The following is a 27,040-nucleotide window of genomic DNA, read 5'->3' on the forward strand; positions in this document are numbered from 1 at the left end:
TGTTTGAACGCTGTACCTACTAAATGTCATGCCGCATTGCTGCATTTAGCAAATCGATTGTTAGCAATAATTGAGAACACGGAGGGTAAAATTAAAGATAGTTCAGAAGGATTTTTGGAGAAGATAATTGGTTATTTAAATAAATATTTTTCTGATTATCCTATTGGATCTAAGGAATACCTAAATATTATGTCTGAAACAGAAAATGGACCCTTAGAAAAGGAAGTCGAGTCTACGGTTGGTTTAGAACACAATAGTGAAGCACTGGAATTAGAAGGAGCAGTGGGAGGAATAAGGGAATCTAATAACCGGGAAGGGTTGTCCGAAACGGAAATGGACATAATTCGATGTCTTGAACGGTTGGGAATCGCGAATCCTTCTAAAGAAAAAGGAGGGACTAGTTCATTTAGTAACTCTCTGTTAGCTCTCGAGCAAGAACTAATTGAGCTTCGAAAATATCGCGAACAGCAGATCGAAAACGAGCAGAATAGACAGTCGAACAGGGCCTTGCCTTGGAACAATCCTTTGGATAATGATTCGCAGGCTCGGTTAGAGGTACCGCCCCCGCATTTGAACACAGGCGCGTATCCTAAAAAGTCAATGGTTGTTAAGTCAGTGAATCAATATTCAAGACCCATATCAGTAGCCAGCATAAATCATACAATTTATTCACAGGTCAGAAATCTAAATATTCCACCGACCACTGTTAAAGAAAATTATCAGAGTTTACCAGTTTCGAACGCCACTTTTGAATCATCGAAAAATAAACCGAACCCAACTTACTTTCAGAATTGCGACATTTTTCCGCGAAACACGCGCGCAACATCGGTTTGGCCAGAGTTCAGAATGGCCTCAGCGGGTTCTGATTTGAATAATTCGAACCAACCTCAAAATATTAATCCCATAGATTCGCCAAGAGAATTTTTACCGCCACGTGTTGCCTTTCCATCTCGTCGCACATTGCCTGTGTCGCAGTGGAGTTTCGAAAGATACTCTGGGACTGACCAGGGAATGAAGTTGAATGAATTTTTAGGAACGATTACTCAATTATCAATATCGGAATATGTGTCGGAAGATGAACTTTTTAATTCGGCATTTCATTTATTTACGGGTCCAGCAGCAAGCTGGTACAGATCGATGCGTTACGGTGGCAGATTACGTGATTGGCCACATTTAGTTCAGGAACTTCGAAACACTTTTGTACACCCCGAATTAGACACACTAGTGAGGTCAAGAATTTATTTGAGGCGGCAACAAAGAAACGAAACGTTTCAAGAATATTATTTCGAAATGGAGAAGATGTTTCGATCCATGATTGTCGCGATGGACGAAAACGAAAAATTGAACGTTCTAAAAAGAAATTTACGATCGGATTATAAAAAAGCACTTTTGTGGAAGCATGTAGATGATCTTTCAGAACTTCTGGATGCAGGGCACAAGATTGATGCGTCTAACTATTCCATGTATCAAAAGGTATTTGGATTAGAAAAAACCGTTAATCTTGTTGCAAACACGTCGAACACACAATTTCCTAAAATGAACCATCAGAGTAATGCTAATACATCGTCTTATAATAAAATGAATAATTGGAAAAATTCGGATAAGAAACCATCGAGTGTAGGAGCAAATTACGGTAATTATCAAAATGCTGATCGTAAGATCAAAAGGGAAAACCAGGTCGAGTCTGACATTCCGAGACCAGGCCCGTCCAAAGTTCATCGAACTTTAGAATATCTCGTCAAGGGACATCAACCTCCAGAGCAGGGCGAATGTCTAAACTGTCGAAAACGCGGGCATCAAGTAGAAGAATGTCCAACATTAAAAGGTTTAATTTGCTACATTTGCGGGTTCAAGGGATTCGATACTCAATACTGTCCATATTGTAGAAAAAACGGTCTTCAGACGACCGAAAAACGCCGGCCGTCGGAGAAATCTGCGTAGATAGGACCTTTTGGGAACCCGTACCAGCCAAATATTACCAAACCCCAACTTCCGATATTTTACAAATCACACTTCCAAATTTTGCTGATAATAGACCATACGCGTTAGTGAAGATCCATGGTGTCACCATAAAGGGTCTATTAGATTCTGGAAGTAACAGGACAATTATTAGTAAAAAGCTATTTAAGAAGATTCGTTGCACTAAAATTCAACCTCTTTCAGAGCCATTAGAACTGCGTTCCGCAGATGGAAATTTTTTAAATGTAGTGGGAGAAATTTACCTACCTTTCACATTCGATGAGAGTACAAAGATCATCCCAACGATAGTAGTTGATGGATTGTTAATTGATTGCTTGTTAGGTATGAACTTCTGGACAACCTTCAATATCTATCCACAAGTTCAACATTGCTCCCTCATACAAAACGATGAAAATTCAGAACCCAACCCTGAATCAGTTTCGACTCTTTCTTCATCAGAATTAGCCGAACTTCAAAAAGTTAAATCTTTATTTAAAGTAGCACAACCAGATGTTTTGGGTACTACCCCACTAATCGAGCATCGGATTGAAATAGCCAATGAATGGAAGGATAAACCACCTCTGCGTTTATACCCTTATACCATGTCACCTAAAATTCGAGAAAAAGTAGCTGAAGAAATCAAACGAATGTTAAGAGTAGGAATTATCGAAAGATGTCAATCGGATTGGTCACAAAACGTTGTGCCCGTAATAAAACCGTCAGGAAAGGTACGCCTCTGCCTTGACGCGCGGAAGCTCAATGAGCGCACCGTTAAAAATGCTTATCCATTACCACACCCAGGCCGAATCCTGGGCCAGCTACCGAAAGCTAAATACCTCAGCACCATAGATTTGTCTGAGGCCTTTTTACAAATCCCCTTGGAGGTATCTTCGCGAAAATACACTGCTTTTAGTATTCAGGGGATAGGGATGTTCCGTTGGACCCGTTTACCGTTTGGGCTGGCTAATAGTCCTAGCTGCCTTTCCAATTTGATGGACCAAATATTAGGCAATGGCGAGCTCGAACCGAACGTTTTCGTCTACCTTGACGATATCGTCATTGTTAGCGAATCGTTCGGCGAGCATCTACGATTGCTTCGTGAAGTAGCAGGTCGCCTTGCGAGCGGAAATCTTGCCATCAATCTGGAGAAGTCGAAATTCGGCGTTAGTGAGTTGTCATTCCTAGGATACTTGCTTTCGACCGAGGGTCTTCGACCCAATCCGGAAAAGGTCAGGGCAGTAGTTGAATATGATCGTCCAAATACAGTTACTAAACTCCGCCGTTTCCTAGGAATGGCAAATTACTATCGCCGATTCATCGACGACTTCAGCGGGATAACCACCCTTATTCCCGTTTTCGATCGAATGGCATTCGTTCGAAAGTTAGGCAATTTCGTATTCTTGTTTTCGTTCGAACGTATGAGAACAGTTCGATCTTTCGAACATAGTTCGTTCGAACGAATAAGTGCATTCTCGTTTTCGATCGAACGTATTTCTGCCACCGCCTGACAAACGCAAGTCTGATGCTGCGAATCGCTGGCGTTTGATTGAAAATCTCTCATGCAATGCAAATATATTTTGCATATAAATAGTAGAAAAATTAACATAGGGAAATTCCGATTCAAAACTAAATGCTGTGCATTGAAAAAGACCGATTATGGTGGAATGCCAAAAACGTTTATCGTTCTTTCACGGGATCAATGTTACGAAATTGTTTTATTCAAAATGAAAAAAAAAAACCAAATCGAAATTTATATATCAGTTTTATTAAAGGATTTATTAATTTTTATACCAGATTTCATATCGAGTTCCGAAACAACTTTTCAGGAGTAACTGAGAATTACTAACACCGGCTGGTGTCGGCTCCGGTTCATGTGTCATCTCGTAAACACCCGTTTTAGCGGCTGCTGGTGGTCTTGATGATTTTTTGGCAGGCAAGATCCATTCGTATTTGAAATGTCCCTTGTCTGTGGGGCGCCTACAAAATTCCTTGCTATTTTCTTCCATACTCCAATTCGACAGACAAAATTCTACAAAATCACCAAAACAGCACCAAACGAATTCGAAAGCTGACGAGAAATGTCAATTTCATACGCAGGGCTGCCTAAAAATTTCGAATTTCATCTGGTAACACCAACCTCGAACGTATCGCGTTCGAACGAAAACAAGAATAGCTTTTTCGAATTCGATCGAAAGTATCCGTTCGAACGAAAGACAGATACGCCGTAAACCAGAATAAGGGTGAACATCTCCTCTTTCGGATCTCCTGAAAACTAAAGCCAAAACGATTTCATGGAACTAAAATGCTGAAAAAGCCTTCTGTCTTATCAAAGAGAAGTTAATCACTTCCCCGGTGTTGATAAGCTCGGATTTTACTAAGGAATTTATCATACAATCAGATGCAAGTGACGTTGCGGTCGCCGGTGTGCTCACGCAAAGCCTTGAGGGTCAGGAGAGGGTCATAGCATACTTTTCACACAAATTGACAACCCCTCAAAGGAATTATCATGCGTGTGAGAAGGAAACTCTGGCCGCTCTCCTGTCAATTGAAGCTTTCCGTGGGTACATCGAAGGCTCGCACTTCACTTTAGTCACCGATTCATCGGCACTAACGCACATCCTCAGAACAAAATGGAAAACCTCGTCACGTTGTAGTAGATGGAGTCTTACGCTTCAGCAATACAACATGACAATCGTCCACCGAAAGGGTAAGGACCACGTGGTACCTGACGCGCTGTCACGTTGTGTTGCTGTTGTGAATGCTCGAGTCCTCTCTTCGTGGTACGAGGAAATGAAGACCAAGGTTCAGGAAAATCCCGACGATTTCGTAGATTTTCAAATACGCGACGATGTTCTGTACAAATTCGTTTCAGTTCCAGACCATCCCTATGATTACAGATTCAAATGGAAGCTGGTAGTCGCCCCAGAAAAGCGGGAGGCTATCTTGAAGGAATGTCACGATGAAGCATTTCATACGGGTTTTGATAAAACGATAGCACGGATAAAACTTAAGTATTATTGGCCGCGTATGACCAGTGACGTTAAGGAGTATATTCAAAAATGCCAAGTGTGCAAGGAAGTCAAAGCAGCAAGCGTGCCAGTAACGCCTCCTATGGGCCAACAACGCGTAACAACACACCCTTGGCAAATTGTTGCCATTGATTACATTGGACCCCTCCCCCGCAGCAAAAAAGGGAACCAGCACATTCTGGTCACCTTAGATCTGTTCAGTAAGTGGGTAATGCTCACACCTGTTAAAAAAATAGACGCTACTTCCCTCTGCACGATTCTCAGGGACTACTGGTTCTATCGATACTCAACACCGGAAATCATTTTATCCGACAATGCTTCGGTATTTCTGTCCCGGGAGTTTAAGGCACTTCTCGAACGGTTCGAAATCCAGCATTGGTTGAGTTCTAAATACCACTCTCAAGCCAATCCGGTAGAGAGGGTAAATAGAACCATCAATGCTGCAATTCGAACGTACGTTCGTGAAGACCAAAAACTCTGGGATAGTAAACTACAGGAAATTGAAACCATCTTAAACACTTCGGTACACTCTGCAACGGAACTTACCCCTTATTTTGTACTACACGGTCATGAAGCATTTACCAAAGGTTCTGATCATAAATTATTCACTAAAGGCGCCCAAACTACTGAAGAAAGACAACAGTCTCAAAAAGAAATATTTAATAAAATTTACGATCTAGTTCAAACGAATTTAGAAAAGGCTCATGAAGCGGGCAGGACTATATACAACCTTCGACATCGACAACATGCAAAGGTATTTCGGATAGGACAGCACGTATTTCGACGCAACATGAAGCTGTCCAACGCAGCAGAAAGCTACAATGCCAAATATGGACCATTGTATCTTCCTGCTACGGTGAGAGCTAAAATTGGAACGTCGTCATACGAACTGGAAGACAAGCAAGGAAAATCCCTGGGGGTGTGGCCCGCGGCCCACCTCAAACCAGGGTAGATTTATTTCACAGCACTAGCACTACTACAATTCAACACTTGAATACACAATTTTCCAGATAAATTAATTCTCCGATGGATAACATCAACGTCGACAGCGACAAGTCCTAGAAGTAATTTGAATAATATTTACAATTGAATCTTAATTATGTTCAACCAATTCTTACCTGTATTTTGTAACCATCGAGTAACATTATCAACCCAAGTCTGACCGGCAATTAACCGGTAGGGAGACCGGGACGGCACCAACGTCCATCTAGAAAGATTGCTCCAGCTAAGCAAAGATCGGAATAGCATCGCTCGTTCTTTTGCTTTCGTGTTCGCTTTCATAAACAACCAACCATGAAAAGTTCACAAATATAAGAATTCTGTTTTACATTATTTTCACTCGCTTCTTACCTTTCCCTGAAAGTGGTTTCGATACACTTGTCAGTAACGGTATTCCAGATCCAGAAATAAGGAAGTAATCCGTATTTTTTTTCCTTCTTAAACAAGAAATTATCAATTTGTAGAAATTGTTAGCTCGCCAATTTGTTTTGGTTTTCGTAAAGTAAACATTGTAAGAATCGGCGTCGATGCCGGCGTCGACGTCGCGTATGTGATCGTGAGTCCGTGTCATTCCGCAGTCTTCGGTTGACGGTTCACATCTCTACTATTTCAGATAGGGTGGTTAGTGATCCACGAGGATTAGAATAGTTCAGCTGCTCAGTTAACGAGCTAGAAAATCGTTAAATTCGAGACAATTTCGAGTAACTTCGACTGAGAGATCGATCTGGTGTTGACTTAACTTGGTGGTCTTGCTGGAGGCCGGAGTCTCACGACATTGATGGCCAGTACAGGCTGTAATAGCACAGACAAACCTGAAAACTGAGCGGAGTTGTAATTGCGCAACGCTGATGCCCTATGACCCCAAGATTTACCAGTTAAGAAGACCCTTATCATCTCCAGTCAAATAACGTTACTTATGAGAACTGTTTGGTTGTGAATACCATCGTTCTGTTTGTGTCAGTATGACCAATATGTTAGTCTCGTAGTATTATGTGTTATGAATGGTTGGAATGAAAGATATAATGAATGTTAGAAGACGCGTCAAATTGTTAGGGAATAAGAATGAATGTGATGAGATGAATGGGAATGGTATGAATGATCAAATAAATTTAAAAAAAAAAAAGTGTAGGTTTTGTCTAATGAATGTAGGCAGTGTGGAAAAAAATTATATCACTCTGGATCGAAACTGAAAACAATAAAAAAAAAATAAAAAGATAAAAAAAAAAATTAAACAAAAAAAAAAAATTTAAACTAAAGTAGGAAGCAAAGGAACATAAGATGTGATCAATAGGACGCAGTAGTAGTGATTGCTCCGACCCAACGGCTACCCTTAATAACCTGTGAGAACTACGATTAACATTAAAAGGACGAAAAATTTCTTGTGGAAATTTTTCTATCTCAGGCGGGGGGATAATTGTTACCAAACGTTTCACGATGGTCACAATAAAAAAATGGTTCTTAGATTAGATTAGATTAGAACCTGGAAAGATAAAATAAACTTTTATAGGGACGGAATTAAAATTTGTTTGCATTTTTGGTTCTCTTTAAATATTGTTTGTAGATGTAAAATTTTTTGATTCAAATATTTTGTCAATTTTTGTTTAACATAATCATAAGAAACAACACTAACACATTAAAATTTCCAACCCTTTAAATAATCCACGACAATTTGCGAAGAATTTTTGTGAAGGCTCTGCATGAAGTCGAGACATACTAACATGATTTGTAACGGAAAAACCGCAACGGAAAAGAGGCAAAACGACCCACTAAACTGTTATACCGTATAAACGTATGCCGACTACATCGAGAGACATTGAACAGGTCTTACTTTGGGATGACGAGGAAAGCGGACCGGATATGTACGGGATCAGGGAGAGATGAGATAGTAGGAGAGAGAGATTGGAAAAGGAGAAGGATTGTGGGGGATCTGGGCAGCCTCTTGGAAGCGAGTCGGGCACTTTGTTCGGGACTAGAAGAGACGCAACACCTATAATGTCTCTGGTGAATTCGCGAAACCGCGTGTAAAAAGTTTTCTCAACATCAAATAGTGAAAACGTAGAATTTAGACCCCGATACAAATGGTCTTTCACCCCTAGTCCGTAAAAGTGAAATTATTTAAAGAATCGCGTCGGAATAGTTGCTCCGTGAAGAAGTGTACCACCTTAAGTCAATACAAGGTGACTTCGAGGGATTTGCCGCATGTTGCAATTTATGACGGCCAACATCCTACATATCGCGTGACACTGCAACATCCATACGTTGGACGCTAGTGCGATTATCAATCCGCATCCAACATCAGGCGCAACATAAACGACGGCGCTCGTTTGGCGCGCTCTACATCGACGTCGGCGCCCCGATTGTACCACACCGGAAGCAGCGGACCTGGATTTGGGGTATTCGTCCGAATCAACGTAAGTCGAATCAATTCCTCTCTCTCTCCCAACCTTCCCCAATGGCTGTTCATCAATGGGCCCCAACGAGAAACCGATCGGTAGCACGTGAAATGTTACAATAAAGAAAGGTAGCATGATTAAACCCAATTCTTATTATTTCTATGCTCAGATGAACCAAATACTATTTCCGTAGAAGAACTTATTTTGTTGAATCCACCTTGAATTTACAGAGTTGGTCGATTAGTCCTCCCGTGGTCGGATGCCGACCTTGAGATACAAAAATCGTTGAGCTAACGGGTAGTAGGGATTCGTCCTTACTTTCAGGTTTAGTGAGTGGTGCGTACGGATAGTTTTACCGGTAATACCGAAACCGGAAACCTGTATCTCAAGATTAGTTTTCGAACACCGAATAAAGCTTTTACGTCCCTCCAAAAGCAGTTTTTTTTTTGTATTGATAAATGTGTGAATGGATAAAACCGACACTTCGTCATCCGACACGAGCGTGCACGCCAGTCGGCAGTCAGTCAGTGACAACGAGCTCGCGAGTGAACCCTGTGAGGCAGCGTGGTAGTTCCTTCGGCTAGGTGCGGTCTAGAGACCCGCGGATGGTACTTCCAAACGTCGGACCAGTCTGCACATTTGGCGACCGTGGCAGGTAATATTTCAAAAGCTTAAAAAAAACGAGAAATAAGTAAAAAAAAAGCGAACCGAAGAAAGAAAAACAAACGCGATTCACGTTAAAATAATTTTCGTCAAACGAGGTTGAAAATCAAACAGTTTATGAACTACCCATTGCAAAAAAAAAACTGGAAAATGAGTAATTAGATTACCCATCTTTTTTAAAGTTGTTTAAGAAAAAAAGCAACGCTGTTGGAGGACTTTCGGAAGCTATTTCGGTCAAAATGGAAAAATAGAAACAGCCATTTAGGAATAATGCCGAAACTGGATTTTAAGGAAAACAATACAGCCTAATTTTAAAGTCTGTTGAGAAGAGAGCTTGGAAAAAAAAACAATAAATATGTTAATGTTAAGCGAGTCGTAAAGGCAGCTTGATTATGTTCACAATTTCAAGCGAGTTGAGAGGACAGCTTGAAATTGGAAGGCGTGTTGAGAGGACAGCCCGAACATATTGACGCTAGTTTCAAGCGAGTTGAGAGGACAGCTTGAAACTGAAAGGCGAGTTGAGAGGACAGCCTGAGCGTTTTGGCAACAATTTCAAGCGAGTTGAGAGGACAGCTTGAAATTGGATGGCGAGTTGAGAGGACCGCCAGTGCATATTGATGATAATTTCAAGCGAGTTGAAAGGACAGCTTGAAAATGATAGGCGAGTTGAGAGGACAGCCTGAGCGTTTTGGTAACAATTTCAAGCGAGTTGAGAGGACAGCTTGAAATTGGATGGCGAGTTGAGAGGACCGCCAGTGCATATTGATGAGAATTTCAAGCGAGTTGAGAGGACAGCTTGAAATTGATAAGCGAGTTGAGAGGGCAGCTTGGATTTTTAAAGGCGAGTTGAGAGGACAGCCTCAAATGATTGTTAGAAATTTCGAGCGAGTTACAAGGATAGCTAGAAATTAAAAAAGCGAGTTGAGAGGGCAGCCTGAACGTATTGATAAAAAAAATCCACTATGTTGTGAGGACAGCTTGAAATTGAAAAGTATGTTGAAAAGACTATTTAAGTATTTCATCTCATTGGAAACTAAACGAGTTGGAAGGACTGCTTGAGATAAGAACTAATTTTAAAACATATCGAAAGTAATTAGGGCTTTTTACTAAAATATAACTAGAAAATTTCATGTGATTTTGTTGAATAAATTATTGATTGAGCAGAATTAGAGTTCAGCTTGAAATAAGAGTATACAATACTTAGCGAGTCGAGATAGCGGATCGAATAAATACGTTAAGCATTCTTAAATTAAAATAACAGCAAGGTAACGGCTTAAAGCTTAAGATATGAATAAGACTGGCAATGTAATTGAATAGAAAAAAGTAAGAACATATTTGTTGGACAGCTTGAAATTGAAGGACGAGGTTAGAAAGTTTCTTGGAAAAAAAGGAGTTAAGCTAACTGTTTGGTTGAATACAGTAGAGGGTAATTGAATTGATCGATAAACACATCTTGAGAACGAATCAATTGACGTTAGTAATTGCACCTTGCATCGAAAGTAAGATTTCCGATGATTATCATGCAAAGTGAGTAAGAAATTTCCTGAAGCTATCGTATTGCAACCTAAATATCATTAAAGTATGGAAAAAAATGATTATATATGCTTTTTCGTCGATTTTTTACCTCTCATAAAGATTTTAAAATGTGAATCTGTTAAAGGTTTGAGAGGGTTCTCTGAAGAAATTGCGAGCGTGTTGTGATAATATAACCTATAGTGCATAACCACTCTAAATGCAGTTCAACATTCAAATACTTTGCTTACATAAACTCCGTCAATTCCTTGAGTTTGCAGATTAAAATACAATTTGGTAAAAAAAACCATGATAAATATATGAGATAGTTTTTAAATATTTTCTATCATATTTTTTTTTGGGATAGGAGGGGGATGTGTGAATGGATAAAACCGACACTTCGTCATCCGACACGAGCGTGCACGCCAGTCGGCAGTCAGTCAGTGACAACGAGCTCGCGAGTGAACCCTGTGAGGCAGCGTGGTAGTTCCTTCGGCTAGGTGCGGTCTAGAGACCCGCGGATGGTACTTCCAAACATCGGACCAGTCTGCACAATAAATAACAAGGTTATAAACTAGACTTGAAGACATTTTTAATTTTACTAAAAATAAAGATTACCATTTTTTAACAAAAGGTTTGCTGCTCGAGCTTTTATTCATTACCGCGTGAAATTTAACATAATTATGAACCTTAAATCTCTGTGGTAAACAGTAAAATATATGAAAAACCATGATATATTTAATAGGTGAATAAGTCCACAAAACAAAGATCAAAAAGATAAATTTTCCTGAATGTTTGGACAACGTGCTGCTATTCAGAGCATTAGAATTACACCATAGAATAATTGTTTATGAGTTACATTTGGATAACAAAGATCCAAAATCTATTTTCTTGCAGTCTTATTTTTATACTTAGTTACTTTATTCAATCTTTATTTGTTCGAATACATTTTTTAATTCAGTACAAAATGAAAATGGTGAGACAAACTTCTGCAGTAATAATTTTTTTTTGAGAAAGTAGAGTTACTTATGTGAAATTTCGTACAGGTGATAAAAAAAATATTTTTCAAAACAGTCGATCATATAGAACTGACCAGCCTTGCAAAAAATGACTGTTCACTGATCCAAGAAGATTTTAATAAGTGTTTTTGTGAAACAACCATCTTTAAAAAAAATTAGAATTTTCTGTACATGTATAGGTTTCAATTTTTTTTCTCGCACGTACGTGAAAAGCCGAACCCACGGCATTTAGGTGAAAACTTGATGTTTGCTGCGCAGTACATTTAAAACGGATGTAAAAACTTTCGAGTAGCCTAACTCGCCTTAAAATTCACACGTATGGAGTGGTCCTATCAAATAAAAGTTATCTGCAACGACATAAAAAAACGAAAGAAAAAAAAAACAACCAAAACGTAAAAGATGCAATAAAAATTGAACTACCGAAACAACAGATAGAAAAAATCAATAAAAAAGAACACTATTTAGCTATTTATTTTTTGTGTTGCTCTACTTCTAAATTTTGATTAAATTTATTTATTTTATAAGTTTTATACATGAATTGAATTGAGTTTTTATCAAACAACCCACTTTATTATTACTGGGGTACTTTTGAGGTAATTATGAACATAATTTTTTATGTAAAAAATCACCATACACTGCTTACTATGGGTAAATGTAACGTATAAATACTATTACTTTTTAAAAATTTTATACCAAGTCCGTAATCCGTGTTCATAATTACCCCCTAGAGAGGGGGGTAAATATGAACAGACGGGGTAATTATGAACAGCCGTCTCAAGGACGTGGGTTGCGACCAACAAAAAAAAGTTGCTCTACAAAATGATGAAGAGCACGGAAACTTTCATTGTTGGCAGCTTTTCAGAATTTATGTTAAGAAATAAACATATGGTGGCTGTAAGTGTGCCAAATGAAGAAATTTTGTTCATAATTACCCCACCTAGCCCTACTTAAACCGATAGAATTTGCTGATTCTTGCTGCAATTTTTTTTAAACAATTGAGAAAAAATTGACACTTTTGATAGAAGATGGCTTGTTTTCAGGTTATTCATCAAATCTCGTAAATTTTCAGATAACGATCCTTTTTTTTTTTCAAAATATGTCATTTCTTTGCCGATGATTTTGCTGCTGTCAACAGTTTGCAAAATCGGGGAAACATTCTACATATTTTTTCTCCCATAAGTCATGGTAAATTACTGACAGGCTACATTAACCTTCCCCGGCCGTTCGGGTCAATATGACCCGAAGCGAACTTTAAAATCGCCATAACTCTTTTGAAAAAACTCGGAAAAATATGAAATTTGGAACATAAAAAAGTTTTTTTTTTTGTAATTTATTTATTTGAAACGGCTCATACCTTTAGGCTTTAAGGAGCCAAACTCGTTTTGTTTGATTACAATTGTGTACTTAGATCTAGTTCACTTTTTTTTTGAAGAAAAAGAAAGATAGAAAGGGAAATATGAAAATAAAGAGAATTATAGTCGAAGATCGATAGCTTTTAGGAAAAGGTATATCTCGAACATATAGTCCAAGTCCATCACACCTAATACATCCCTCACTGGAACGTCCGGTGGTTTTCCTCGGGCCCGAAGGGAATCTATGAAGTTCGCTCTGGCGACAAGGTGGTCCTCACGAACATAAAAAAGTTACACCTGACCCGAGAGTTTGCGCGTGTTCCACTGATGATATATGTTAACCGATTTTCATGATTTTACATTCATCAGTTAGGAAATTCATTCTAGTTTCTGAATTTTTGAAATTTTAGTATAGATGTAACTTATCCGAACGTCTGGATTTACTTTGTTTATTTGTTTATTTGTTTATTTGGTAACAAATCAACGGATCACATGTTGATCCCAATGATTAAATGGATACAAAACAAAATAATTAAAATTATAAAAAAAAAGTTTACACAAACTACCTTGACCTAAACGCTATTAAAATTTTTCTTCTAAAGGAATCCCTCGATGTACCGAAATCAAAATGTTCAGAGTAACGGTTGAAAGTCTTGATCACGCCGATCAATGCACTATTTGCCCCGTAGTTGTTTTGACGAAGGGGAGTGTAGAGCTGTAAATTCCGGTTCCGTAGTCCTTGAGGTCTGACACTAATGTTGATTGATTCCAATAGCGAAGGGCAGTCAATTTTCGATGTCAGGATATCGGAGACAAACAAGGCCCGTGTAGCTGCTCGGCGGGCTTGTAGCGTGTCTAGGCTAATGAGGTTGCAGCGGTTCTCGTAGCTTGGAAGGTGGAACGGGTCAGACCAGTTCAAATGGCGTAGAGCATATCGCATAAACCGTCGTTGTAGAGCTTCGATCCGATCAGCGCCATTCTGGTAGAAAGGGCTCCAAACTGCCGATGCATATTCCAGGATGGAGCGAACGAGGCTGCAATAGAGGCTTTTCAAGCAGTATACGTCTCTGAAGTCCTTCGTCACGCGGAAAATAAAGCCTAAACATCGAGAAGCTTTATCCACTATATAGTTTGTATGTGTCTTGAAGTCAAGTTTTTGATCAAGAATCACACCTAAATCTTTGATGTGGTTCACACGGGCAATTAAGTGGTCCGAAAGGAAATAATCGGCGGAAATGGGATGCCTTTTGCGCGAAAATGTTATGACGGAACATTTATTGCGGTTCAACGCCAGGCAATTGTTGTTGCACCAGGTAGCGAAAAGGTCGAATTGCCTTTGTAGTGCAGCAGTGTCTTCGGGGCCTTTGATTACGTTGAACAATTTCAGATCATCTGCATAGGCGAGTTTGGGTCCGTCCAGCAGTAGAAGAGCGTCATTAAAATAAATAAGGAACACAATCGGTCCTAGATGGCTCCCTTGTGGAACCCCGGAAGTAGCAGGGAATTGTCTGGAATACGAATCCTTAGTTCGAACGGTCAGTTTTCTTCCGATCAGGTAGCTACGGAACCAATTCAATAGGCAACCACAGATTCCAAGACGTTCGAGTTTTGCAATAGCAAGTTCATGATTAACTTTGTCAAACGCGGCAGACAAATCTGTGTAGATTGCGTCGGTTTGGATACCCGCTGTAAAACTTTCTTGCACATAGGATGTAAAGTTCATTAAGTTCGTACTAGTTGAACGCTTGGGCATAAACCCATGTTGGTCATTGGAAAAATACTCCTTGCAGAATGAGAAAATAGGGTCCAGAATGACCAGTTCGAATAATTTTGCAATTGCGCATAAGGCAGATATTCCTCTGTAGTTATTTATATCCCTTTTGTCACCTTTTTTGTGAACAGGAAACATATAAGCATCCTTCCACAGCGAAGGATAAACGGCTCTGTCCAGCGAAGCTTGAAATATTCGTTTAATTGGAAACAATAAATGGGGCATAAAGCGTTTCAGAAATGTGGCAGGTATTCCGTCCGGTCCCGAGGAAAGAGAGTTTTTCATTTTTGCAGTCGCCTTTAAAATAGTTTCCTCTTCAATTGCAATCATGTTTAAAGATGCGTTTAGGGAAGGAACGTTTCGAACAGCGTTAGCTATTTGATCGGCAGAGATTAAACCAGTGGTAAAAACACTAGAGAATTTTTTTGCGAGCAGATTACATATACCGAGATCCGAACTTGCAGTTTCGCCCTCCAAGAACATGTTGGTTGGAAGTCCAAATTCTCTCCGCTGATCTTTGACATGTTTCCAGAACGATTTAGGACTATTCTTGAAGTTTCGTTGCAGTCGCGTCAGATAGTTTCTATAGCATCGGCAGCTAGCTTTTTTATACGCAGCATTAAGTTTACGGTAATGGTCTTTAGCGTCTTGTGTTTTGTGCCTATTATAATAGCGGAAGGCTTTGCATTTTAAAGTTTTCATCTGGCGTAGTTCTTTGGTGATCCAGGGAGCTCTTGAATTTTCATTCACCAAACGTTTCGGAACATGACGATCAATAATGTAATTGATGACGTGTGAAAAAGTTTCAGCCGCGGCATTGGGATCAGAAAGTGTAAGCTCGGATTCCCAGTCTACAGAGTCTAACACTTCAGAGATAGCTTGAAAGTCTGCGTTTTTATAATCGAGAAAGAATGCAGCTGGTTTTCTAGAAGAAATATCCAAGCCGGAAACTTCAATTGAGATGAGCAAAGCTGGATGATAACGAACCAATTTGACCAAAGGCACAGGAGCTAATTCAATTGTCGGTGTTCTAATTCCTTCATTCACGAAACATAGATCAAGCATACGTCCGTTTTCATTCTCGACGCTATTGATCTGACGGAGTGTGGCTGTGCTTAAGGAGTCAAAAATAGTTTCGGAGAATGCCGAAAATGAGGAACGAGCTGGGTCAGGATATAAAAATCCGCCTTGAGAGGGACACCATTTGATACCCGGTAAATTGAAATCACCGATGATTAATATGTCGTCTTCAGGTGAGGCAAGCGACGTGACTTTGGTGAGGCAGCTGGAAAACGAATCGGCAATACTCACATCTCGTGTACGATCCGGAGGGATGTAGACCACACACACAAAGAGCTTCCGGTTACCGAGATCGAGGCGGACCCACACAATTTCCAGATCATCCCAGGAATTGTCGTCGATAGACACAGCTTGCAAAGTTGATTTGATGGCCAGTAAAACTCCGCCTCCGGTTGACTTCAGACTGTTACTGGGGCCACGATCGCAACGAAACACGACATAGTCAGAACTAAAAACCTGACTGGTGAAGGTCCTGGCGTTTAGCCATGTTTCGGTTAGGGCAATAACATCATGGCAGCAGCAGGAAGAGGCCAACAAATACTCATTAACGCAAGAGTTAATGCCACCGACGTTTTGGTAGAAAATGCTAATATAGTCACGCCGTCCAGAAGGCATACTGGGTAGTTGTTCGCTGGAAGGTAAAATTCCATCACCAAGCGGAAAACTAATCGGAACTGTGTACTTGCCTGCGGAGGCAGGCTGGAGAACCCCGTCACCACAATCGATCTCAGGGCCGGGACGACTGCTGACGGTGGCTGGAATCAGCGCGACTGAGTCGATGGGTTCAGGGGACTCCCGAAAGCCTGATTCGTTGCGTCCCGGTGTAGTTAACCCAGTAGAGATGGTGAAGTTTACTCCCGACGTTCCCATGCATAGAACATCTTGCCTCACTGACGGGCCAAAGTGAGGTCTGCAAAGCGAAGGGCAATGACTGGTCGGATAAAAGGGTGTGATTCTGCTCCGAATGGAAAAACCCCCGAAAATAATGTCTTCTCAGAATTCCCATATCTTCTATTTGCTTTGACGTATTGAAATTATTTTATAAGTTTTGAATTGTGAAAAATAAATCTTTTCAAACATATAGAAAAATTGAAGGTCATATGGAATTTTTGGTCGCTAGCGTGGAATTTCTGTAAAAAAGCTTCTTTTTGGAACTTTTGCTTTGCAGTGTTGTATCTCATTCTTAACTGAACCGATTTCCAAAATTCAAATTTTAGTTTCATTTTGATAACATGATCATCATTTTCGCTCAATACATATAGTATCTCAAATATTACTGATATTCGTAATACGAGAATGAAAACAAGAAAAAGATCGTTGTTTTCATACCCGGCTGTTACGATGCGCGCGTTTCTCATTTGGTTATCGCGATTCCTTAAAACTTTTCATTAAACCTGCCTAGTTTTCATATACTCAATGGTAGATTTTAATCTCTACAATCGATTGATATGCTTCTTATGTGGTTTTTCAAAAATTTGTAGCAACGTTTTCCGAATTTACTAAAAGACTAGCTGACCCGGTAAACTTCGTTTTACCATCTTAAGTATAAATCGTAATAAATGTTTAATTTCATCTACACGTCCTTAATTAACTGCATCGTGCTCGCGATCAGATTCTTATGGAAATCGTAACAAATAAAGTTGAATTTGTATTGGGACCACCTTCCATAAAAAGTGAGATCCTTGAAACTATTATACAAACCATCTCTGACCCAAAAAACCCTCGGATACCAAATTTCACTTCTTTCCGACCGACCATTCATACGTGATGTTGTTACAAAGAAAACGCCTCCATTTTTATATATAAGATATCGGAATTCGACCAGATTTTTAAACTTTTTGTAGCAAATCGAACAAAATCAATGGCTCTCCCGGTCGTGTTCTCGAAATCTGCCGTCCTATAGCAGACTGAAGGAATCGCCCGCATGGCTACGTAGGGTGGTTTGTGCTGATACGTATGAATATTTTTACGTAACTCATAGCTAAGTCATTGTCTTCATCTTTTTGATTTTTTTCAGCTTTTCAAATTTACAGAGACCTAGACTATAGAATGAGATCAAAAGCAATGCAATATGTCATAAGATGACTGAGATATGGTCAAACAAATTAGCTTTTTTGAGGGGGTGATCCCAAACTTATAGCCGGCAGCGTAGACATATGGTCAGCAAATTCGGATTCAACGCTGTAAGTACCTCTACAAAAGTTATTTGGTGAAATTCGGGCTAGGGAATTGCAAGTTACAGCTGTTTTAGTTTGGCGGACCGAATTTTTTTTCAATCTCAAGCTATTAAGTTATTTATAATTTCTTTTATTGAACAACCCCCCACGGAGTGGAAAAATTTGAGAATTCGAAAGTACACCTACTAGGAAAAGTTCTTTATCTATATATATAAAAAGCAATTATCTGTATGTTTGTTTGTTTGTTTGTTTGTTTGTTTGTTTGTTTGTCCTCTATAGACTCAGCCGCCTTAAGAGCTAGAGATCTGAAATTTGGCATGGATGCTCATTAGGACCAGGAATGATGAAAAATGTTTTTAGATTTTTGAACGACCCCTTCTGAAGGGGGTCGTCCATACAAGACAAATATTGTTTTCACGTTATTGACGTTATTTTCCGTCGGATTGGAATGAAAATTTGCACATGAGTGTCTTGAGAGACGAGCAATCGATAACAGTCATCAAATTCAGGGTCAGGGGTCTGCCAAAGGGGTCATCCATATCCACTGATTAATGTTTTTGCGATATTGGCTTTATTTTACATTGGATTGTGATGAAAATTTGCATATGAGTGTTTTGAGAGACGAGCAATCCATTACAGTTATCAAATTTAGGGTTAGGTGTCAGCAAAAGGGGTCGTCCATATCCACTGATTAATGTTTTTGCGATATTGGCGTTATTATACATCTGATTGTGATGAAAATTTGCACATGAGTGTTTTGAGGGACGAGCAATCGATTTCAAGTTTCGAATTGCGGATCAGAAGTCGGCTGAAGGAGTCGTCCATACCCAACTTTAATGTTTTTGCAATATTGACGTTATTCTACATTGGATTGAGATGAAAATTGCCACATAGGAGTTTTTAGGGACGCTCTTTTGCTTTCAGGTTTCAAATCTTGACTCAGGGGTCGGCAAAAGGGGTTATTATCTGTTCACTGTTTTTACGATATTCTCTTGATTGAGCATAGAATTGTAATGAAAATTGACACATGGGAGTTTAACAGAAAAGATTATTGATTTCAGGTGTCAAGTTTTGAATTGTGGTCAAAAAAAAGACCGTCCATGTTAGTTGCTCACTGTTTTCGCGATATTGTCGTGATCATGCATCGGATTGAGATAAAAATGCTCAGATGAGGGTTATAAACTATGAGCAATTGACTCTAGGTGGACTATAGGCATGTTCCGTGTCAAGGGTCGGCGAAAAGGGCGTCTATATTCAGTGTTCACTGTTTTCAAGTTCCTGACGTTATTTTACAGATCATTTGAAAAGAAAAAATGGCACAAGGGAGTTTTGAGGAACGTAAAATTGATTTTAATTTTCGAATTTCGGGCCATGAGACAAAAAAAGAGGGTTTCATTGAATGTTCAGTGTTTTGTGCAATAATTTTGTTGGTGGCAGTTAATTGATACCAATTTAAGTGTGAAGGTCAAGCAAAAGAGTCGTGCACATAAACATATAGCACATGTTTCTGCCATAATTTCTAGATTTTGCAACCGATCGACAAGAAAACACTCTCACATAAATTTTAATAAAAAGCCAATCAACTGTGTAATTTGAATTTCAAGTAATAGTAATAGTAGCGATTTTAAACACTGTTGGATTTTTTCCCCAAAATTTTCAAAAGAATGTTTCGAATTCATTTTCTAAACTCATTTACCAATGATTTAAAGCGAAACGAAGTTCGTACGGGATCAGCTAGTTTTTATATAAAATCCAGCGTTTGCGAGTACCTACTTCGTAACGGGTTTTTTGCTGCTTGGGGGGGGGGGTGATCACCCCGATCACCCCCTCCCCTTTTTTCAGACCGCGCCTGTCCCTGAGTGATAAACTACAGATTATATTTCATAAACCCAATTGATATTGCCTCTTGGGGAAAATATTTGAAGTCAAAACTCAAGTGGCTCAAGTGGGAAAAAAGCTTATGGCGTTCAATTCGGTCTGGTCGAACCCCGACCATGTATAGATATTTAGATTGTATTAATATTTCAGGACTAAGCAAAGAAGAAGGTCGATGTATCATGTTGATAATCGGTCTGTATTCTGCAAAAATGTACTTCAAAATCTAAAGAAAAACACGGGGTTTTGTTTACATCTTACTGAACAGCTCCTTGAGAGAACGGATTCGTCAAAAATTCAATGAGGGCTTTGAACGGATATTCAAGTGTTAATAAATTTTCAGTATCACAAAAAAACATTTACAGAAGTTTTTCAATGATTAATAGCTAAAATATGATGTTTTAACCAATCATCTTGGCGTTAATGCCTAAAATTTAAATTGATTCTTATTTGCTATAAATTTAATATCTGGCAATAGTTTTTATCTTAATTATTAGATATTTATATCAATTTGTGGAAGGAGAATTCACTAAAAACTTAACAAATCTTCAATTTTTGTTTTCAAATATAGTCGTTGGCATTGTACCTCGGCAGGGCATTTATAACAAAAGTATTCTACCAGCTGTCGCGAAGTCTCTGTGTATAAGTTTCTGGCGAAAAACAAAAAAAGTGGATAACAGAGAGAGGGTGAGCTATTGTATAGTAGGTAGGAACCTACTTATAGATAGATAGAGATCCCTGAGCATACTCAGCCCAAAACGTCGATGATTTACAACGAGCATGGTTGGATGGTCCTCGACCAGGAGTATGGCATATTCATTGTAAGAAAATAACCATAGATTCGCCCCGCCCACCCACACTTGAGTGCAAGGGGTGGTAATAAAGTTCTTGGAGTGCGTGTACCCTAGGCTGAATCAAATTGGCATATTTCCTTATAAAATAAATGTAAAAGGGCAGCTGATTTCTGATTCTAAGTCATCACTTAAATTCAGATTAAGGAATGAATTCAAATAATAGTGTAAGCGTTTACAATATTTATACACTAACTATACTTTCTTTTACCAGCGGCTTTGGCCTGGAAAGGGTCATTTACGCAAATGTTCATGAGATCGAATTCCGGCCATGGGATAAGGAAGTTGACTTCGAAAGATGTACGCTTCGTGTGAGAAAAAAGGTCTTTCAAAGAAACATGAACAAATGAAGGCCGGAACAAATATCAAACTTTTCTTTTGCCATTAAAATCATGCTCGTAGGAACATGGTTGTTAAAACCAAACTCATGCACAGTTTTCAAAAGTTTCTAACTTGAAGAGAGAAATTTTGTCAGTTCAAATGTATTTATCGAAATCATAATTCAATGTCTATATACAGCAATCGGATTCTGTATTCAGGCTAGAACTCTTGATTTTTAATAAGGATCATGATTGAAATAAGATTGTTGATAACTGTTTTGTAATCTCAGTTCAAAACAGGTTTTGATTTTTATTCTAAAATTAGGTTTATGAACCACATTATAATTTTCGAAATATGGCAAACCTATTTAGAATTAGAAATTATTATAAAAATTTGGTTCCACATTCAGATTTGAAATCACCATCTTTCATTTTTGCATAATTCAAGCATGAGAAACTTTATAATGAAGATTTATTCATCCTTCGGAATTGATACTTATCATAAATATAAAATAAATAATTGAACAAAGAGTAAAAACTTTAAACCGAGTTCGCAATTCAGATTCAGAAATAAGCTTTAGCTGTTGTGTTTAGCAATTAGACAGTTCAGATACACAATTTAGTTGAAAATTACAAATTAGAAATAATATTTAAGATAAATTTGAACATTTTGTTTCATGATAAATTTAGATTTAGATTTAAAAATATCACCCACAGAAGCTATGGTTTAGCTATGAAATAATTTGTTTTAAAAGTTTTTTGCTAACAAAATAAAACGCAATCTTCAGAAGAAAAATTCCGTTCGGATTTCCATATTTCTCCGTTTTTTTTCAAACATTTTTACCATTTAACGACCATTACACAAACTCGGTTAAATTATAAATTCTACTGTTATGATTCAAAAATTATCAGAATCCAAGTTTCAAATAAACGCTCTGTTATCGTTTATCTCACTTCTCGTACTTCTACTAAAAGCTAGGGTTTTGAACATCCTTTCCACTCTAGTAGTGTATGTACCAGCCAAGTACTGGTTAGTAGACAATAGTACTCTCCCTTTGAAATGAGTTTACGAAGAGGTGTAGAAAAGGCAAAATAAAAACCGGCAAGTCAGTGCCCCTTCCAACGTTAAGCAATAAACGTGTCTAGCATTTTTCATCCAATAAATGTAGTTTTGTGCTTGAACTGTGATTCTGTAAAGTTATTTTATCCCGAAAAGAAAAGGATCATTGCATGAGGTGAAAGTTAGTTAGTTCTCGATACATTCCGAAATAGTCGGAACTGTAAAGTGCACCTTCGGTCAACAATTTCTAAGTGCGAAGAAACAAGCTAAATCACACAATACAGTTCAGGACAGGGGTTACTCGAGGTCATAGAAAGAGTTTTTTCGAAGCCATTATCTGCATGCATCAGACTACCACACTGAAAATTGCATGCATAAGGAAAGGTACCTTTGTGGAGCGCTTGGTTAACAGTGGTCATTCTGTGGATTTAAAGTGACAAAGAACAGTCGACGAACCCGGTAAGAACACGCTCTTTGCGGTTAGCCATGAATAAATTATTCGAATACGATATTCCGTATTCTGAAATAAAAATTTGCATGAAAATAAAATTAAGGCGATCTAGTTTTCTGTGGAATCCTTCAACAATGGAGCAACTGAACGACCTTGATCTTGATATTGTTTTGCTCGCCCAAACACAACCGGATGTGCAGAGCAAACTGGACGACCTCACCGAAAGCTCCAAGGCAGCATGTCTCAAAGTCAATGTCGGAAAGACCAAGTCGATGGAGATCAACACAGAAAATCCCTCCAGTTTCATGGTAGCTGGGCAACGGGTTGAGAAAGTGGGGTGCTTAAAGTATCTTGGGTGACAGATAACGCCTTACGGTGGTACAAGAAAGACATCGAAACCCGGATCAGAAAGGCCCGATTTGCATTTGCGAGTCTCCGAAACATCTCTCTACGAACGAAAATTCGAATCTTCAACTCAAACGTCAAATCCGTATTGCTGTACGGGTACAAAACTTGGTGCACATATGCGGTAACGACGTAAACACTGCAAGTATTTGTAAACCGCTGCCTGCGGAATATCATCCGCGCTTGGTGGCCTGGCAACTGGATCTCGAATGAGGAACTACATCGCCGGCGTCATCAAAGGGCGCTAGAAATCGAGATTCGGGAACGTAAGTGGAGATGGATTGGGCACACGCTGCGAAAAGATGAGAACGAGATTTGCAGAGAGGCGCTAGAATGGAATCCAAACGACATCGAAGAAGAGGCAGACCCAGAAACTCATGGCAACGAAGCCTAAATAGCCGCCGAAATCCGAACTTTCGACGAGAATCTTGACTGGGAATAAGTGAAGACGCTGGCTCCGGATTGTCAATAGTGGTGGTCTTTTACCACGGCCCTATGGACCGGAGGATTGGCGCGGGAACATTAAGTAAGTAAGTAAGTAAGTAGTTTACAAATTTAAAATTACAATTTTCGAAATATCATTTATACAGCGATGTATAAATCTGTGGAGTTCAAACTAGGGTGGTCTTAAAAATAATTTTTATGGTTTAAAATTAGAATATAGAATTTAAAAAAAAAACAAATCACACAGATTTTCAACCATTTAGGTAAATGAAAAACAAAAAGACTTAATTGATAAAACTGTCATAAATGTTAATATTGCCGAAAATGATTAAATGACAAAACACACAAATTACAAGATTTACAAAAACCCAAAAGCTACGCAAACCTGGTACACAAAACACAAAATTAAATATGATAAAATTTTGCAATTTCAGTCGTTTCGGTTGTTATTTTTGACAATGAGTTCAATGTGTCAACAAACGAAATATAATTTATGATTATTTTTTTCCAGTGGATTCGTTACAAAATTTTCCACCTGATTTTGCTGCCATCGTTCGTCAATAGAGGTCAGAGTCATGAAATCACTGATATATATTTTTTTTGCAATCAATAGATAGGAAAAGTTAGTGCAGTCATCAGCTTCATATTCGACTACACGGAGGCCTACAAATCGATATATACATTTTTGTAGGAAAAAAAGGCTGATTCCTGAATTATTGCTGCCCGATGTAACGGTCTGAAGGTAATCATTTATCGGGTTTATTTTGCCGTTTACTGGCGGCGTTTGGCTTTAACGCAATTCAACGATTCTGTGCTGATTGATAGCCGGATCTGAGGAGGTGTGTGGAGATTGGAGATTACATAATGCTCGTCATACTCATATGGCAAATTTGGAAGCATCTTGTTTCGCAATTGACGTTCCAATCTCGGCAATACCTAGTAGATCTAGGTTTATTAGTGATAATAAACAATAATGATTTAATCATAGAATTTCAAAAATCAGTTTTCAACGCTGGCATCAATAATTCGTCGAAGTGAAACCCGGATTCTGTTTTCTCATTGTTAAAGAACTAATGAAAGCATTTTTTCGTACAATCTAATACATTTTAAATATTGGTGGTTCGGCCATGGTACAATTTGTTGTGGAATATTTGTGCCAAAAATCATCTCTTTAGAGCTGCTCTTTTGCCTTCAACAGAATTACGTTCATTCCTCATTACTCCTCAGAATACAGCAAATAAGCGAACCTGGACTAAAGTTAAATGTTTATGTAGGTTAGTACCGATCTTTCACGCTCGTATCTACATATTCATGAGAATCACAATATTACGCGGCTGCCACAGATTGAATCCTAAATTAAGGCCCATGCACTCACTCCTCCCCGTATATAATTCAGGCATTCTAACTTTGCTCGGCCCAAGTTTAAATCTGCGATGGGAGCGAAGATATTTTTATCCTGCATGCCTCAGCTGTCGTAAAGTACCATTTTCGTTGAACCGGTGAGCAGAAGTTTTGTAAGATAAAATACACATATCTATGTAAATAGAGTAAGGTCGCCTTCTTCCGCCGTATCCCTTTGATTCGTCTTAAAACATGAATGCTTGTTTTAGATAGTGAACCTTCATATAAGAGAAGCGACATCTGATCCCTCTTAAAATAAAATAAGTGGCAACATCGCCGAAATCTTGGACAAAAAAAATCCCCAGCACTGTTTTCTGGCTCAATGTTCAAGCTCTAAAGTGAACGCTCCTTCAATCCAACAAAACAACATTGAACTCGATGCCCGAAGGATCGCGATAAACGGTATGAATGACTTGAATTTCGTTAATAATTAGTTAGTTTTCTAACTAGAAACACGATTCACCAAAGCATTGAAATAAATTGCACCTAATCATAAATTCATATGACCAGCTAAAAAAATTATCTGTTTGAACTATAACAACAATCACAATACCTTCCTTGGTTGAGTTTTCAATAAGAAAGGTAAAAGCTCTGGGACAAAATGCTTGGATCGATTGGAATTGATTTTGACAGTTTTTTTGCTCGATTGGAATTTTGTGTTTCAGATGTCACTTCTCTTATATACAGGTTCACTAGTTTTAGAGCCGAAAAATCACTTTCCACTACTTTCCACGATTAACTTTCGCTCGTAAAACTATCTTTTATAATAAATTTTTCATTTTTAAAACTATTTTTTGAGATATATATTTGCTTGAAAACATGGAGTGAATTGAATTATTGGCGTAGACCGCCATATTGAAAGACTAAGGTTGTCAGAATTTTTTCAACACGTATCCGGGCCGGGCAATTTAATACAAAAACCTGGCAAATTTGGGCATTTCATTTAAAAATTGATGACCAAAATCTGGGCAATATCCGGGAAAATTTTGCCAAAATTCAGGAATTATTCAACGAAAATCAAGAAAAAAAGTTGATTTTTTTTTCATCAAAACATTTCGACAGATTTTAAATCGTATTTAAGGCTTCTATAAAACCTACCATAATTATTATTTTTATAAAACTTGCTCGAAAAATTTCGTTTTGAGGCATTCATTAAAAAAAAAATTACAACACAATTTGTTTTTTTTTTCGTTTGATTTACCAATTAAAGTGAATAAATCCGGGCATTTTTTAATTAAATCCGGGCAACCGGGCTAGGCCGGACTGTCCAAAATTTTGAATTAAATATCCGGGCAAACCCGGATAAAACCGGGAAACCTGGCAACCTTATGATAGACATACTGAGCGATCCCTTCAAAGTGTTTTTTTTTTGTTTTACCGCTTCCAGGCAATGTTTTTAAGTATCATAATCACAAAATTCAACGAGAAAATGATAAAATTAAATCAGAAATATCTTTTAAAACTAATTTATTAATTATTAATATATTAACTGATTTATGGAAATTTGACAAACCGCTGGGCCCCCATCAATCATCGTAAATAATCGACAGCGAAAAGGAAACCGATTTGCAAGGAATTACATTAGACCGATTAACTTTTACTAAATTTTGCTAGCCACAGTCATGACTTTTTGAGATTGAACATTATTCATTTCCAAGTAATTCTTTTTATCCTGATCTCAATGAAGTTAAGAAATTGATGCGCTAGTAGATTAATGCAAAAGCCTATTTATATGTATTAAAAAATTACATGTACTCAGCATCAGCAATACTCAGCATTGCTTATAAGTTATAACGCATGGTTTTTTTGGACAAAAAACTTATGCCTTTTTTAGCTGAGGGGTTGATGTTTAATATACAAGATTGTTTTTAAGATAATTACCAACTTTTACAAATTTTTCTCTAGCAGTATAGTATAAATGCACACACGCAATGATATCTCCAACATTATCTACACATTTCTAACGTTTTATTCGAATGACATTGTTCCTTCAAATTTTATATTTTTAGATTTGGATCTATTGATATTTTCGGATCTACTATTTGAAGACATTAAACGTTTCTCAAATATTCGAAACTTGAGATTTTTAAAACATTTCTATGGAAATTTGACTTTTTGAGCTTATTACAGTCAAACAGCAAGATCTCACATATTTATGACCAAACACTTTGCTCTGTTAAAAGGTCACGTTCTTGAAAACTAAATCTAAAAATTCTCAAGCTTCCAGAGATTCTCTGGATGGAAGTCATTTACAGCTCGAGGAAAAAATTTCAAATCTT

At 38.2% G+C, this 27,040-nt stretch overlaps 2 protein-coding genes across 3 annotated transcripts in view; both read right to left on the bottom strand.

Annotated features, from left to right (window-relative positions):
- Positions 1–27,040, bottom strand: part of LOC129739741 (gamma-aminobutyric acid type B receptor subunit 2) — a 56,857-nt gene that overhangs the window by 22,635 nt on the left and 7,182 nt on the right. The gene's annotated exons all lie outside the window — the stretch shown is intronic.
- On the bottom strand, positions 8,266–16,647 carry LOC129737895 (uncharacterized). The gene is made up of 2 exons (XM_055729062.1): positions 15,138–16,647; positions 8,266–8,369 (listed from the first exon to the last, which is right to left on the bottom strand). Exons 1-2 carry the CDS (start codon positions 16,645–16,647, stop codon positions 8,266–8,268), a joined length of 1,614 nt encoding a protein of 537 aa, XP_055585037.1.

This window comes from Uranotaenia lowii, chromosome 1, assembly GCF_029784155.1.
Source record: "Uranotaenia lowii strain MFRU-FL chromosome 1, ASM2978415v1, whole genome shotgun sequence".
Lineage (NCBI taxonomy): Eukaryota > Metazoa > Arthropoda > Insecta > Diptera > Culicidae > Uranotaenia > Uranotaenia lowii.

Bases quoted from the DNA above. Each gene is read 5' to 3' on its own strand.
- LOC129737895 (XM_055729062.1), bottom strand. From the start codon at position 16,647: ATGGGAACGTCGGGAGTAAACTTCACCATCTCTACTGGGTTAACTACA. The intron at 8,370-15,137 runs GTAATCTGCTCG...CCCCAAATCCAG, and splicing joins AAGTTCGGATCTCGGTATAT to GTCCGCTGCTTCCGGTGTGG.